General features: G+C 44.6%; 1 protein-coding gene across 5 annotated transcripts in view; it reads left to right on the forward strand.

Annotated features, from left to right (window-relative positions):
• The first annotated feature begins 4,251 nt into the window (after positions 1–4,251).
• TEP1 (telomerase associated protein 1) overlaps positions 4,252–13,226 on the forward strand; it is a 62,411-nt gene continuing 53,436 nt past the window's right edge. For 2 of the 5 annotated variants that reach the window (XM_035134662.3, XM_060281797.2), the window contains exons 1-5: positions 4,510–4,701; positions 7,156–7,422; positions 8,197–8,514; positions 9,424–9,576; positions 11,779–11,913. In XM_035134662.3, the coding sequence (XP_034990553.3) occupies positions 7,192–7,422; positions 8,197–8,514; positions 9,424–9,576; positions 11,779–11,913 (837 nt within the window). In that variant the 5' untranslated portion in view covers positions 4,510–4,701; positions 7,156–7,191. Of the gene's footprint in view, positions 4,460–4,509; positions 5,279–7,155; positions 7,423–8,196; positions 8,515–9,423; positions 9,577–11,778; positions 11,914–13,226 lie in introns of those variants that run through there. The other 3 variants (XM_035134664.3, XM_035134663.3, XM_035134661.3) reach the window with 3 other exon arrangements.

Genomic DNA, 13,226 nt, shown 5'->3' on the forward strand with positions numbered 1-13,226 from the left:
ATCACTTACAACAAAATCTAAACCATGCTGAAAGGAGAGCCATAGAAAATCTCAGGAACAACCCAAACATTATAATTAAAGAGGCAGACAAGGGTGGAGCTGTCGTCATCATGAACAAAACTGATTACATCCAAGAGGCCCACAGACAACTTTCCAATACAGCCTTTTACATGAAATTGGACTCAGACCCCCACACAAGCATACAAAAAAGAACTGAACAAGATTGTCAAGGAGCTACCCCTACACATCCAAGAACAGATCCTCACAAACACACCAGCGGAACCTCGACCAGGAACTTTCTACCTTCTACCTAAAATACACAAACCAGGAAATCCAGGACGCCCCATCATCTCAGGTATTGGCACCATTACAGTGGGTGTTTCCGGCTATATGGACTCTGTTCTGAAACCATATGCTATCAGTGCTCCCAGCTACATACGTGACACCACAGATTTTCTAAAGGAAAATACAATCTTTGAACAATCTTCCTAACAATACTATACTAGCCACTATGGATGTGGAATCTCTATACACCAACATCCCACACAATGATGGTTTACAAGCCATAAGGAACACCATTTCAGATAAAACCACAGCGGACTTTGCTACCAAACTCTGCCACTTTGTCCTTACCCACAACCACTTCAAATTTGGTGATGACCTGTTCCTCCAGATCAGCGGCACAGCCATGGGCACCCGCATGGCCCCACAGTATGCCAACATCTTCATGGCAGATTTAGAACATCGTTTCCTAGACTCCTACCCACTCAAACCTCTCTTGTACCTACGATACATTGACGATATTTTTATTATCTGGACACATGGACAACAGACCCTGGAAACCTTCCACCAGACATTCAATGACTTTCACCCCACCATCAACCTAACAATGAACCAATCCATGCAAGAAATACATTTTTTGGACACTACTATAAAAATACAGGATGGACGTATAGACACCACCTTATACAGAAAACCAACTGACCGACAAACATATCTACATGCTTCTAGCTACCATCCCAAACATACCAAACAATCCATCGTATACAGCCAGGCCCTACGTTACAACTGTATCTGTTCCAACTCTACAGACAGAGAATCTCACCTAAGAGATCTACAGCAAACCTTTTTAGAACTAAAATATCCACCTGATGAAGTTAAACAACAGATCAACAGAGCCAGACTGATACCTAGGGAGAACCTGCTGCAAGACAGACCCAAAAAAGAAAATAACAGAACACCACTAGTCATCACATACAACTCCCAAGTTAAAACAGTACAACGCATCATCAGAGATCTACAGCCTCTCCTGGACAATGACAGCTCCCTTTCTCAAGCTCTGGGAGGAAGACCTTTCATTGCCTACAGACAGCCACCCAATCTTAAACAACTCCTCACCCACAATAATACAACCACCAGACTTAACATGGACACTGGTACCAGAGCCTGCAATAAACCCAGATGCCAACTTTGCTGCCACATACACCCGGACAACATCATTACTGGCCCCAACAACATCCAACATACCATCTCAGGACTATTTAATTGCTCATCTTCTAACATTGTGTATGCCATCAAATGCCAACGGTGCCCTTCAGCTCTCTATATTGGACAAACAGGCCAAACCCTACGCCAAAGGATAAATGGACATAAATCTGACATCAGGAACCATAAGACTGAAAAACCAGTAGGAGAACACTTCAATCTCCCAGGACATTCTATACAAGATCTCAAAGCAGCTGTTTCATTACAGAGAAATTTCAGGAACAGACTGGAAAGAGAAGTTGCTGAATTGGAAATCATTACCAAGCTTAAAACCATGGAAGCACCTGGGATGAATAGAGACATCGGATTCTTATCTCATTATGCATGATCAAGCTTTCTTTAGTACCTCACCCCAGGACTAATTGCAGCCATCAGCAGCCATTAACAGCCATCTACAGGTTTACCACTCCCATCAGCCCACCACCCATTCCCACCCACCCCCACCACCCTCTGTATATATATAGGGTCTGACACTTCTGTTTCTAGTGTATCTGAAGAAGTGTGCATGCACACGAAAGCTCATACCAAAATATAAACTTAGTTGGTCTTTAAGGTGCTACTGAAGGAATTTTTTTATTTTACCCCTTAAACATGCTCACATTTCATTGGATGCCAAGACTTGACACCCAACCTCCGTTCTGAACAGAGCTCCCCTCTCAGAGCGAGTGTGACGGTGGCTGGTGTAGGTGATGTGGCAGCCATTTTGGGTCATTTCACCCGCCTCATGGCCCCAAAGAGGTTGGCAATGCCTCATTGCCACACCCCTGCTGTATACTTCAGAGACTAGAGGACCTTCAAGGTCCCTTCCAACTCTACTGTCCTATGATTCTATGCGATACAGGTGACTCACCTGAAAAAACATGGCAAGGGAGGCAATGTGAGAATTCTGCCCGAGGCGTTAATACCGTTTGATGCTGCAGCTACCAAGAAATAACCATGACTTGTGTGAACCAGCCTGGAGGAACCAGCCTAAAGGAACCACACCAAGCAAAAACCAAACGGCAGCAGTGTTGTTTTTAAACCACCACTGCATTTCCACTACGCTTGGTTAAAGTTGCATCTGTTGAATTTCTGCCTGTTGTGCAGCTGTTTAAAAGGCAAGCACTTCTGTGAGGAACAAGCAGAGAGGCAAAATGCTATGGGCGAGGGTGGGATTCCCCCCCACTTCCTTCAATGTGATGAAGTTATCAGAAGCAAGAGTTGAATTCTTCAGTCTTGATGGGGTGGAATCTTTTCGACTGGCAGGAATGTGGCCTTGGACTCTGTTAACACCCTTGCTTGACTGCCTGGAGGAAAAAGAGGGTAACATTTAGATTCACTGCTGCACCCACTTTGGCCCTGCCTACTGTTGCCCCCTCAGAAGATAATGCAGCCCACCCTCTGAGAAAAGCTCATCACCCCCTGTGCTAGAAGATAGGACTCAATGCAAGATCTTCTCTATTAAGCCATGAGTTGCAAAATGATGTGTACACAACAATTAAGCTGCCCTCTATTTAGCTTTAAAACACATGTTACTGTAGGCAGCGTTTTGCTTGTTTTTTTAAAAAATACAGCTGTGATTAATCCTGCTCTCAAGGCACATTACTTCACTTTCCCGTTGGGGTTGCCAGCTTTTCTTCCTGGATTTTTTTATGCTATTGCAAGGCCCTTGCCAGATTTTCAAACGGGCTACTGCAGCTTTAAAGGCAGCCTGCAGACAATGCTTGTGTTCCTGCTGGGGAAACCTTATCCTGCTGATTCATTGCTATACATTTAAAGCAATATCATACCACTTTAAATGGGTCAGGCTTTCCCCCAAAGAATCTTCAAGTGCATTGGCTATTCTTCTACAGTCCTTCACTGCATATTTGCTACGAACAGGGATTTTCAATTCTGAGTCTGTATACATACTTAAGGCACATATGTAAGAGGCTCGTTTATATTTTGCAATGTTTCTGCCAAATGTAGCTACTTTATGGAAGTCCCACAATCATTTTATAAAGTAGCTGTGTTCTGTTGCTACAAATCAAGCACTGCTAGGAGTGCCCACCCTTTTGTTTTCCAATGTATTGCTATCAATAAAAAATTTGGTGTGGCGTGAGCAAATTTTTATTCTGAAAGTGTGGCCCAGAGAAAAAGTGTGACAAACTGTATACTATAATACGATTGGGAGGGGGGCACTCAAGTAAAACTTCATGCCTCTTGACACCTCACCCCCCAAATCTTTAATTGTGGGCTCAATTTTACAGGGCTCTCTTCCAATCAAAGTCTAATTATGTCCCTTTCCTACTGACCTCTCCACACCTAACAAAGACTTTAAAAAAAAAGTTGGGAAAGAGGCACTATTGGGCTGTTCTTGTTTTTATTATGTATTTTGTGTTTTTATATGGTGATTTTCTGTTGTAACCACCCTGAGACCTGTGGGTACAAGACAGCATACAAATTAATAATAATAATAATAATAATAATAATAATAATAATAATAATAATACAACCCATGAGATATTTCAATTGGCATTTGATTTTATAGTCATAACTGATTAATTTTTTAAAAAAATATTTTTTGTATCCCATCTTTGTGAACTGCTTGGACGCTCTTGCAGTCGAGTGATTTATTTAAAAAAAGTTGACTACTTTAAGTCGAAGCTAGAGCCAGGACTCCGCTTCCTCCCTTTCCAGCTCCTTGCACGGTGAGTGCGCTCTCCGGATTCAAGAGCCAGGACTCCTGGGTTCTTCTCGTGCAACACGAGCTCTAACGGGTTAAAAGCCGCGGCGGACCAGAGAGGGCATGCTTCCCGGGTTTCCTCGCCCAAAGCCTCTTTCTGAAACGTGACGCCTCATAAGCCACCAGCCGGGACCGCCTTCTTTCTCCGGGGGCTCTAGTGCGGACGCGTGGAATAAAACCCGTGACCCGGACACCTGGGTCCCTCCGGAGGTGCGTGGGATTTTGCTGCCTGGAGGGAGGTAGGGAGGGAGGCGCTTCTTGGGCGCAGTCCAGGCTCCGCCTAGGCGGTGCTTGCGCCGGCTGTGGTTTCTCCGCTTGAGCTTCCGCGTCCGGGAAGGGCTGGCTGGAGGCGCGCGGGCGACTCGGTTTTTTTGGGGTGGGTGAGCACCGATCCCTCCAAGAAAACTGATAAAACGGGGTCTGTTGGTGGGGCCACCCGTACCTCTCCAAAGGTACGACTAATATTTCAGGGAAAGAAACTGTAGGTTGTAGCAGAGGCAGACCCCGCCTTGAGTCCTTTTGCAAATTTCGCAGAAGCGGGGGGGGGGGGGAATCCCTGATAGGAGGAAAGAGAAAGATTGTGGAAGGTGAGAGAGAGAGAAAGAGAAAGATTGTGATCAGCTCAGGTGGTATATCATCACCATCAAAACTAAATGGAGAGAGGAAGCAGCTTATAGCGGTGACTCTTTGGCCAACCTTTACCGAATTTGCAAACATGAATGAATTCGGGTGGAATTGGTTTCCTGCAACGTGCCTAGGTGATGATTTGTGGCACAAACCATGGTTTCTGGTTGCCGACTGGCATGCAGCGATAAGAGGCTGCTGGGGTGTGTGTGTGGCTCCTGTGCCTTTAACGTTCATTGACTTAAAGCTTCTCCGAGCCATGGGTGTGGCTCAGTGGTAGAGTTCGGCATGTAGAGGTTGCCAGGTTCAGTTGCAGGTATATCTGCTTTGGGGCTGAGAGAGAGAGAGAGAGAGAGAGAGAGAGAGAGAGAGATCACTGCATGAAACCCTGAAGAGTTGCTGCAGGTCAGTGCATGCATTACTGAGTCAGATGGACCCAGTGGTCTGGCTTTGGTATATATGGTATATATGCCCAATCTGTTTGTTTGTTTGTTAAATGTGCAGAATAGGAAATAAGGAAGGGAGTTTCATTGTGCCGGGTGCCAACGCTGCAGTGAAATCCAGGAACTGAAAGCAAGAACTGAGAGATAGTGGCTTCGGATAAACAAGGGAATTAATTGAATTATCCAGGAGGCAGGAAGAGCATGGGGTTGTGGCTAGGGGTGGTTGTGCAAGGCTTTGTGACTCAGTGAACATTGGATAGAGTGGAAAACTGTGGCTGCAGCTATGAATGGCAGGGTGGGTGGGTGGGTGGGTGGCCTGCCTTGGCCTTCGGACTTATAGGGAATCTTCTGACTTCATTCCCTCAAGTTTTCTGCTTTAAAAATAAAATAAAAAAATCTAGTTATTTTCACCATGTTATGGTGCCACAAGGGGGTGCTGTGTTGAAAGGATGCATAACCCTAAACCTGGGGTCTTTTACACCCCAAGTGTTGAAAGGATACAATCCCACAACTGCAACATTTCTCATTGAGAGCCTGTGTGAAGCATTTGCTCAGATCTATTGAGACCTGACAACATTTGGAGAGCCATAGGTTTCTCATTCCCGGTTGAAACCCAGCAACGTTCGCTTAAAGAAGTGGCAGTATGGGGCCTAAGAAACACTTCATTAAAACACCAGCATGTTAAAATCACAGTAAAGGATGCCTAGTTTATTCATTAACTTGTGCAGCTGATTTGCAGGAAGCTTTCTAGGTGCTATGTGCAACGTGAAGGTACAAAGGTAGAAACCCAGGAATTGGGAAGGGACCACAGTGGTCGTCTTAGCCCATGCAGGTATTCCACTGCAACAGCAGCCTTGATTAGGTGACCAGCCAGCCTTTTAATAAAAACCTTCGAGCAGCCACTGCAAATCTTGCCACTCTTATCAGACACAAATCTGTTGAAGAGTCACACAGCAAATATATGATTTTGCTTGATCATCTCCATTGGGTATCCTGGTTAACAAATTCAAAATAAACTTTCCCTTGGTTAAGAACACAAAGAACAGTACAGTCATACCTCGGTTTAAGTACACCTCGGTTTGAGTATTTTCAGTTTAAGTACTCCACGGACCCGTCTGGAACGGATTAATCCCCTTTCCATTACTTTCAATGGGAAAGTTCGCTTCAGGTTAAGTATGTTTCAGGTTAAGTACAGACTTCTGGAACCAATTGTGTTTGTAAACCGAGGTACCACTGTATAATAAACAATGATAAATATCTTCTGCTTATTGAGCACCACAGAGATGCAGTTCTGCAAGTATTTTTACACCCCTCTATAAGTATTCTGAAGGCATCGCCTGGAATGGCAAAGCCATGAAAACAATTACAAATCCAATATGGGTACTGAGTGGCCCGAAGATCTCCACTTAAGACAACTGGTTAAAAAAGAAACTATTTTAAATACAATAGAGTTCCTGTCTAATAAATAATGGCTGCGGCAGGTGTGTGTGTTTCCCGACAAATAGGTGCCACCACACCAAAGGCCCGATTATGACATAGTGTGGAGCTGATCCTCCTGAGGAGATGGAATGTGCAGCACAGCCTCCTCCTGCAGAGGAGTAATAATAATAATAATAATAATAATAATAATAATAATAATTTTATTATTTATACCCTGCCCATCTGGCTGGGTTTCCCCAACCATTCTGAGCGGCTTCCAGCAAAAGATTAAAAATACATTAAGAGTGTAGCATTCAGCTGGTTTTATAAGGGATGAGATGCTCTTTCAGGTATCCTGGTCTCAAATCTGCATAGGGCTTGTTCGTGTTGAGTACCAAAGTCTATTCTTTCTCTTTGCAGACGGCCAAGCACCCAGCGGCCTTCCCAGTGAAGTCCATGGATCCCTCTGCCTCTCTCTTTGGGGAGAAGCCCTTGCTTCATGCTTCTCTCACCCTTCCAAAGCTGGAGGAAGTCCAGGCCCGACTGTTGCAGCCCATTGCCCCGTCTGCTTCATGGCTAGCCTCGCTGAAGCCTCTCCGTACCCAGAGCCAGGTCGTGGCAGGCTCCTTGACAACGCCAAATGCTCTGGATTTCAAATGGCTTGGCTCAGTCCTTGAGCAGACACAGGTAAGCATGGCTGTGGTAAGGCTAGTAGCAATAACACCACCACCACCACCAATAATAATTATTATTTAACAAGAGATCATTTATTTGGATGCATGTCTGATCCATGATGGGGTTAATGGTCAAACCCCACCCACCCAAAGAATCCTGGGAAATACTGTTTTGTGACCATGCTAGAAAGGCAGCTTTTTAAACAAAACGCTTATTCTTAGGTGTGCTCAGAAACGGAAGCCACAAGGCGTCACCAGGAGTTGATTCAAACGTAGCTGGGTGTTCCCCCCCCCCATTTCCCCCCTTTGGGTGCTCCCAGATGGGTGGGTGTCGTGGGAACAGTTCTGTTCCTGCACATCCCTACTGTGGGCGGGGAGATTTTGATGCAGGGAGAGCGTTCCAACATTTCAGAAGTAGCGTAGTACCAGGAAATAGGCCCTCTGTGCTACACCTGAATGTGTAGATCTGCTCTGCAGGCCGGTGTGCCGCTGCTGCTATACCTCCTTTCCTTCCCCAGTGTTCTGTCTCCAGCCAAGGGAAGTCGGAGTTGTATGGCAGATGTAAAGGCGAATGGGATCCTACTTGGCGTTAGGCTTTTTCATGTGTTACGCTGAACACGGGTGCAGGCTGTCTCTATATAGGTACATGTGTTTGTGCGAAAGAGTGTACACTTGCAGATTCACGTAGCCAAGTGTTTTGCACACACTGTATATACACTTGTGGGTGGTACTGCATGAACACCCTCATCCCTGCCACTAATTGCTCCTTTATCGTTCCCTACTCCAGGCAAGGCAGCCTGCAGCATCTGACGCGAAGAAGCTTGTGTCGTATTCTGCCTTCTCTGAACCAAGGCTGCTCTGCTTGGAGAATTCTCTTCTGAAGCAGCCTGCCAACTTGGCTGTTCAGGGGCTGGAGGAATCCAGGGCTCGCCTGCTGCGCCCTATTCCCACCTCTGTTGCTTTATCAAAGCCTTTGGATGTGCAGTTGTCTCGCCGACAGGACCATCAGGAAACTACCTCAACATCCTTGGGGTTGCCAGCGGGTTACAGAGCCCAGGATGAGGCTTTTGGACCAAGCACCAAACTGGAAGAGCCACAGTTGCAAGTAAGACTTCAGTTAGGCAAGGGGCCTATAGAGCCTGGGCCCGGTTGCTGGAGTATTGTTGTGGCAACAGGATATTGTGTGAGAGAGGTTTCAGCAACAGTAACTTTGGCGAGCTGGAGAAGCTTGGGTTGGATGGCAAAGGGAATGGAGGAAAGTTTTATAGCAGAGGGGAAACACATCTAGGCAATTAGGAAAACCTGAATTTTAAAAAAGAGTTTTCCTTCCATAAATTTGGGCAAGCAGCCGAAGCAGTGGCCCTCCACTGGACTACAAATCCCATCATCCCTGATTGTTTGCCGGGGTTGATGGGATTTGAAGTCCGAAAACATCTGCAGGGTCACAGGTTCCCCATCCCTGAGCTGGAGGGGGAATCCTCAGTCATAGCCCACCCATGTTCATTGCTATTTTTACTTGGGTGAAGGGTTCTTGGTAGTGGCGCCTGTCCTGTGGAACACCCTCCCACCAGATGTCAAAGGAAAAAACAACTACCAGACTTTTAGGAGATTTCTGAAGGCAGCCCTGTTTAGGGAAGCTTTTAATATCTGAAGGACTATTGTATTTTAATATTTTGTTGGAAGCCTCCCAGAGTGGCTGGGGAAAACCAGCCAGATGGGCAAGGTATACATAATAAATTATTATTATTAATTTACAAACTACATCTGAGGAGTATAGCTAGATGTGGCCACAACTTTCCTGGTTGTGGATGCTTTTTTTTAACTTTCCTGGTTGTGGATGCTTTTTTTGTTTTCAGGAGTTTCAGATGAAGCATTTGCACAGGTCTTGTGCCTGAGAATTTTGCTGGTGCTTCCATACTCACTGGTAAAAGACATTTGGAAAATGAATATTGGATGAAGCTTGTAGAGTGGTTGCAGTTTTGACTAAGGGAAAGTGGGGTTTCTTCCCCTGCAGGAGAAAAGCGATGAGAGAGTAGCTGTTGACGTGATCCCAGATTACGTTCTGACTTTGCCCAAAGATGACCTGAAAGTGCAGTCGGAAGAGGACGATTTTGGGGCTGATGAGCTGCCTGTGGAGAGCAAAGAGCAGCAAGTGAAAGATCAAAAGGTGAGAGGTGTTGTGCTGGTAGGAACTAGGGGCTGGGGAGACATTGGAATGAAATACAAATTGCCTGTTTTGCAATTTCCAAAGTTCCATGTGAGCTGGAATACTGTCTTTTTCTTTCTAAGTTCACATTGCTCCAAATTTTGAAGTACAGTTCTCTGGCCAAGTGACAGATTATGGGTTGGGTGTCAGTCTGGATGAGCATAGGACCCTTCCAAACCTGTGGTTTTGTGTATCTGGTGTTAGAATCTATCGGAGGTAACTTGCGGAACCAGTCAGACTAGCTCCTTTGTGGCAACTCGGCTAATTTTACTCCTCACCTGCTTCTTAAAGAGTGAGGTCTGTTGCTATGGAGACAAATGGGTGGGCCTTCTTCCGCCATGCTTGGCTGGATGTCGGGTCATTCTGGGATGGCGAAGAATAGGTCAAATGTGTGTGTGTGTGTGTGTGTGTGTGTGAATGAATGAATGTGAAAGTGTGTGTGTGTGTGAGAGAGAGAGACAGAAAGTGTTTTGCTGATGCTGGAGAGATAGAGGCATGTTTTGTTCTCTGTTGGATCCAAAACTGAGTTTGCAACTTCCCTGGAAATGTAACGGGAAAGATAGATCTGCTGCGGTGTTAATGCTGTGTTGATCCCCTCCATCCTATGCTTGGGTTGTGTTAATAAAACCGAAATATCCCAAAGACACTGCAGTTTCCATTGACCTTCATTTCAAGGGATCTAAACCCCAGGAAAGCAGAGGCCACTCCTGGAGTCTCTCCACCACTCAGAGATTGGAGTGCACACAACAGTATATGGGAAAAAAGCATATACAGTGGTACCTCGGTTTATGAACACAATTGGTTCCGGAAGTCTGTTCATAAACTGAAGCGTTCATAAACGGAAGCGAACTTTCCCATTGAAAGTAATGGAAAGTGGATTAATCTGTTCCAGACGGTCCGCAGGGTACTTAAACTGAAGCGTTCATAAACTGAAGCGAACTTTCCCATTGAAAGTAATGGAAAGTGGATTAATCCGTTCCAGATGGGTCCGCGGTGTTCATAAACCGAAAATTCATAAACCGAGGTGTTCATAAACCGAGGTTCCACTATACTGTAATAGGGTAAAGTTGCATAAAACTGCAAATATTTATGAAATGAACGCGGAATGCAGTTTGCGTATGGAAATAATTGCTTTGCCCCCCCAAAAGTGTACGGTATACAGGCAGGTGTATATTAGGAGAAATTTGCACTGAAATGTATATGCGGCTTGGGACCCTCGTACCTACAGGACTGCCTCTCCTGGTATGCCCCACAGAGGACCTTAAGGTCCACAAACAACAATATTCTGGAGATCCCGAGCCATAAAGTGGCTACATTGGCCTCTACTAGGGCCCAGGGCCTTTTCAGTATTGGCCCCAACTTGGTGTAACACTCTTTCACAGGAGACCAGGGCCCTGCGGGATTTGTCATCTTTCCACAGGGCCTGGCCTTTGGGTTGGACTTAGTCTGACCCCTGTCTTTTCCTCCCTCATGGTTTGGATTTATGGACTACTTTAAATGAGGCTGCATTTTAAATTTTAATATTGTATTTTAATTAATTGCTTTTTATGTTTTATTATAATTTTATTGGTGTTAGCTGCCCTGAGCCTGGTTTTGACTGGGGAGGGTGGGGTATAAATAAATAAATTATTATTATTATTATTATTATTATTATTATTTATTACTTTCATGAGGGTTTTTTCTTAACTTGAAAACTGATTTTGGGAGCCGAGTTTGGAGAAACAAGAGGAACTGAAATGGACAAACTGGCTTGTTCCTAGTAGGAACCCAGTGGTTCTGGGTTGTTGCTTTTGGATGGGCACTGGAAAATAGTGCACACAATACAACATGAGCCATACAGCCGAGTGTTCCTAGATGTAGAGGTGAAGATTTGCTGTTAGTATTAGGTTTCCATCTCAACTGCTGAGTTGATAGGGGCTTCTTGGAATGGGCAAACTGGAACCAGAACCCACCCACCAAGCCTGATGCCCAAGGCAGTCACCTGCCCCTAAATCTAGCCCTAGGTGAAGCCAGAGCTTCCAGCTTTTCATCCAGCTCCAATCATGGATTCTTAGAAGCTTAAGAGTGGGTTGTGTCCACTGGACTAGAACCTTGAAATGTGAAGGAAACTCCCACAAGAGGCTTCCTAAGGTTTTCTCCTCTAACCCCTCCCCCCCTTTTTAGTTGATGTTGTTGAGCCTGGCCTGCTGTTCGCTGGTGGAAGGGCCGAAGTTTGGAAATCCTCCTGGTGAACTTCAGCAGGCATTGACGCAAGTGTGTGAGAGCCTAGCAGAGCACGATCCTGAATTCATTCTCAAGGTACGAGGGGGCAGTTAACCGGGAGCCTGGATTTCTGGGGGTTGCACCCAAAAAGTCACAAGAGAGGCATTGCGGTGCAATCATTGGGCCGGAAAGAAAAGCTTGCCTGTTCTTGATGTGTGTTTAATATTTACCTAGATTGTTTTCATGAATGCCATTGAATTCCCCAAGTGCTGATGGCACTCTTGTTGCTAAATGTCATAATAATTATTTCTCTAAAAACAAAACAAAACTGAGGATGTTGTTGTTTAGTCATTTAGTCGTGTCTGACTCTTCATGACCCCATGGACCAGAGCACGCCAGGCACTCCTGTCTTCCACTGTCTCCTGCAGTTTGGTCAGACTCATGTTGGTAGCTTCGAGAGCACTGTCCAACCATCTTGTCCTCTGTCATCCCCTTCTCCTTGTGCCCTCCATCTTTCCCAACTGAGGATATTGCCAATTATATAGTGGACTGGCAGTTATTTTGTTGGTGGCAATGTGACTGAGTGCCAATTGTTGAGAATCGCAAGTGGGATAATTTCTTCCAATAAAGTACCTAAATTATTGCATAAGGATAAATGCAAATTAAAGTGCAGAAGGACGTGGCTCTTTTTATCTGTACGCTAGTATCTTTCGTGTCCTTTTTATGTTGACTCTTTATTTTATTGTGTGTTTTTATGTCCTGTTCTGCCCCCCTAGGCTCAGAGTGGCATGAAGCAGTTTTCCTAAATGTTGTTAGGCCACATCTATGCCTTGCATTTAAAGCATCATCTCACCACTGTAAACAGCAGTGGCTTCCCCCGAAGAATCTTGGGAACTCTGGTTTGTTAAGTGTGTTGAAAATTGATTGGAAGCTTCTCTTGCCCTCGCAGAGCTACAATTCCCAGAGCAGTTAAACAATCTCTCCCCCCCAAAAAAATATATTTATTGAAAGATTTTTTGAAATACAGAATAAACAAATTTTACATCGCCAATAATTGCAAAAAACAAAAATGACAAAAAATAAAATAAAAAACACAGGACAAAAAAGAAAAGAAAAAAGAGAAAAATACTCAATCTAATTAATATCACTTGATTATAACCAATTCTGACTTCCCTGTCCCAACCTTCCCGAGTCCAATTTAATCCCCAAATAAACAGCTTCCAAATTGTTATAAAATACAACTTTTAAAAACATGATTCATCTCTATGACATCAATATTCCAACTTTTTCTTGTATAATCATTTAAACAATCAGTTAAACAATCTTTTCCCCCAGGGAACTCTGGGAATGTTAAAAGAAATTTTGCAGAGTTCATTTCATTTCTCTAGAGCTCTTCCCTGGAGGTAGAT

The sequence above is a fragment of the Zootoca vivipara genome, chromosome 12 (genome assembly GCF_965207765.1).
Source record: "Zootoca vivipara chromosome 12, rZooViv2.hap1.1, whole genome shotgun sequence".
Classification (NCBI taxonomy): Eukaryota; Metazoa; Chordata; class Lepidosauria; order Squamata; family Lacertidae; genus Zootoca; species Zootoca vivipara.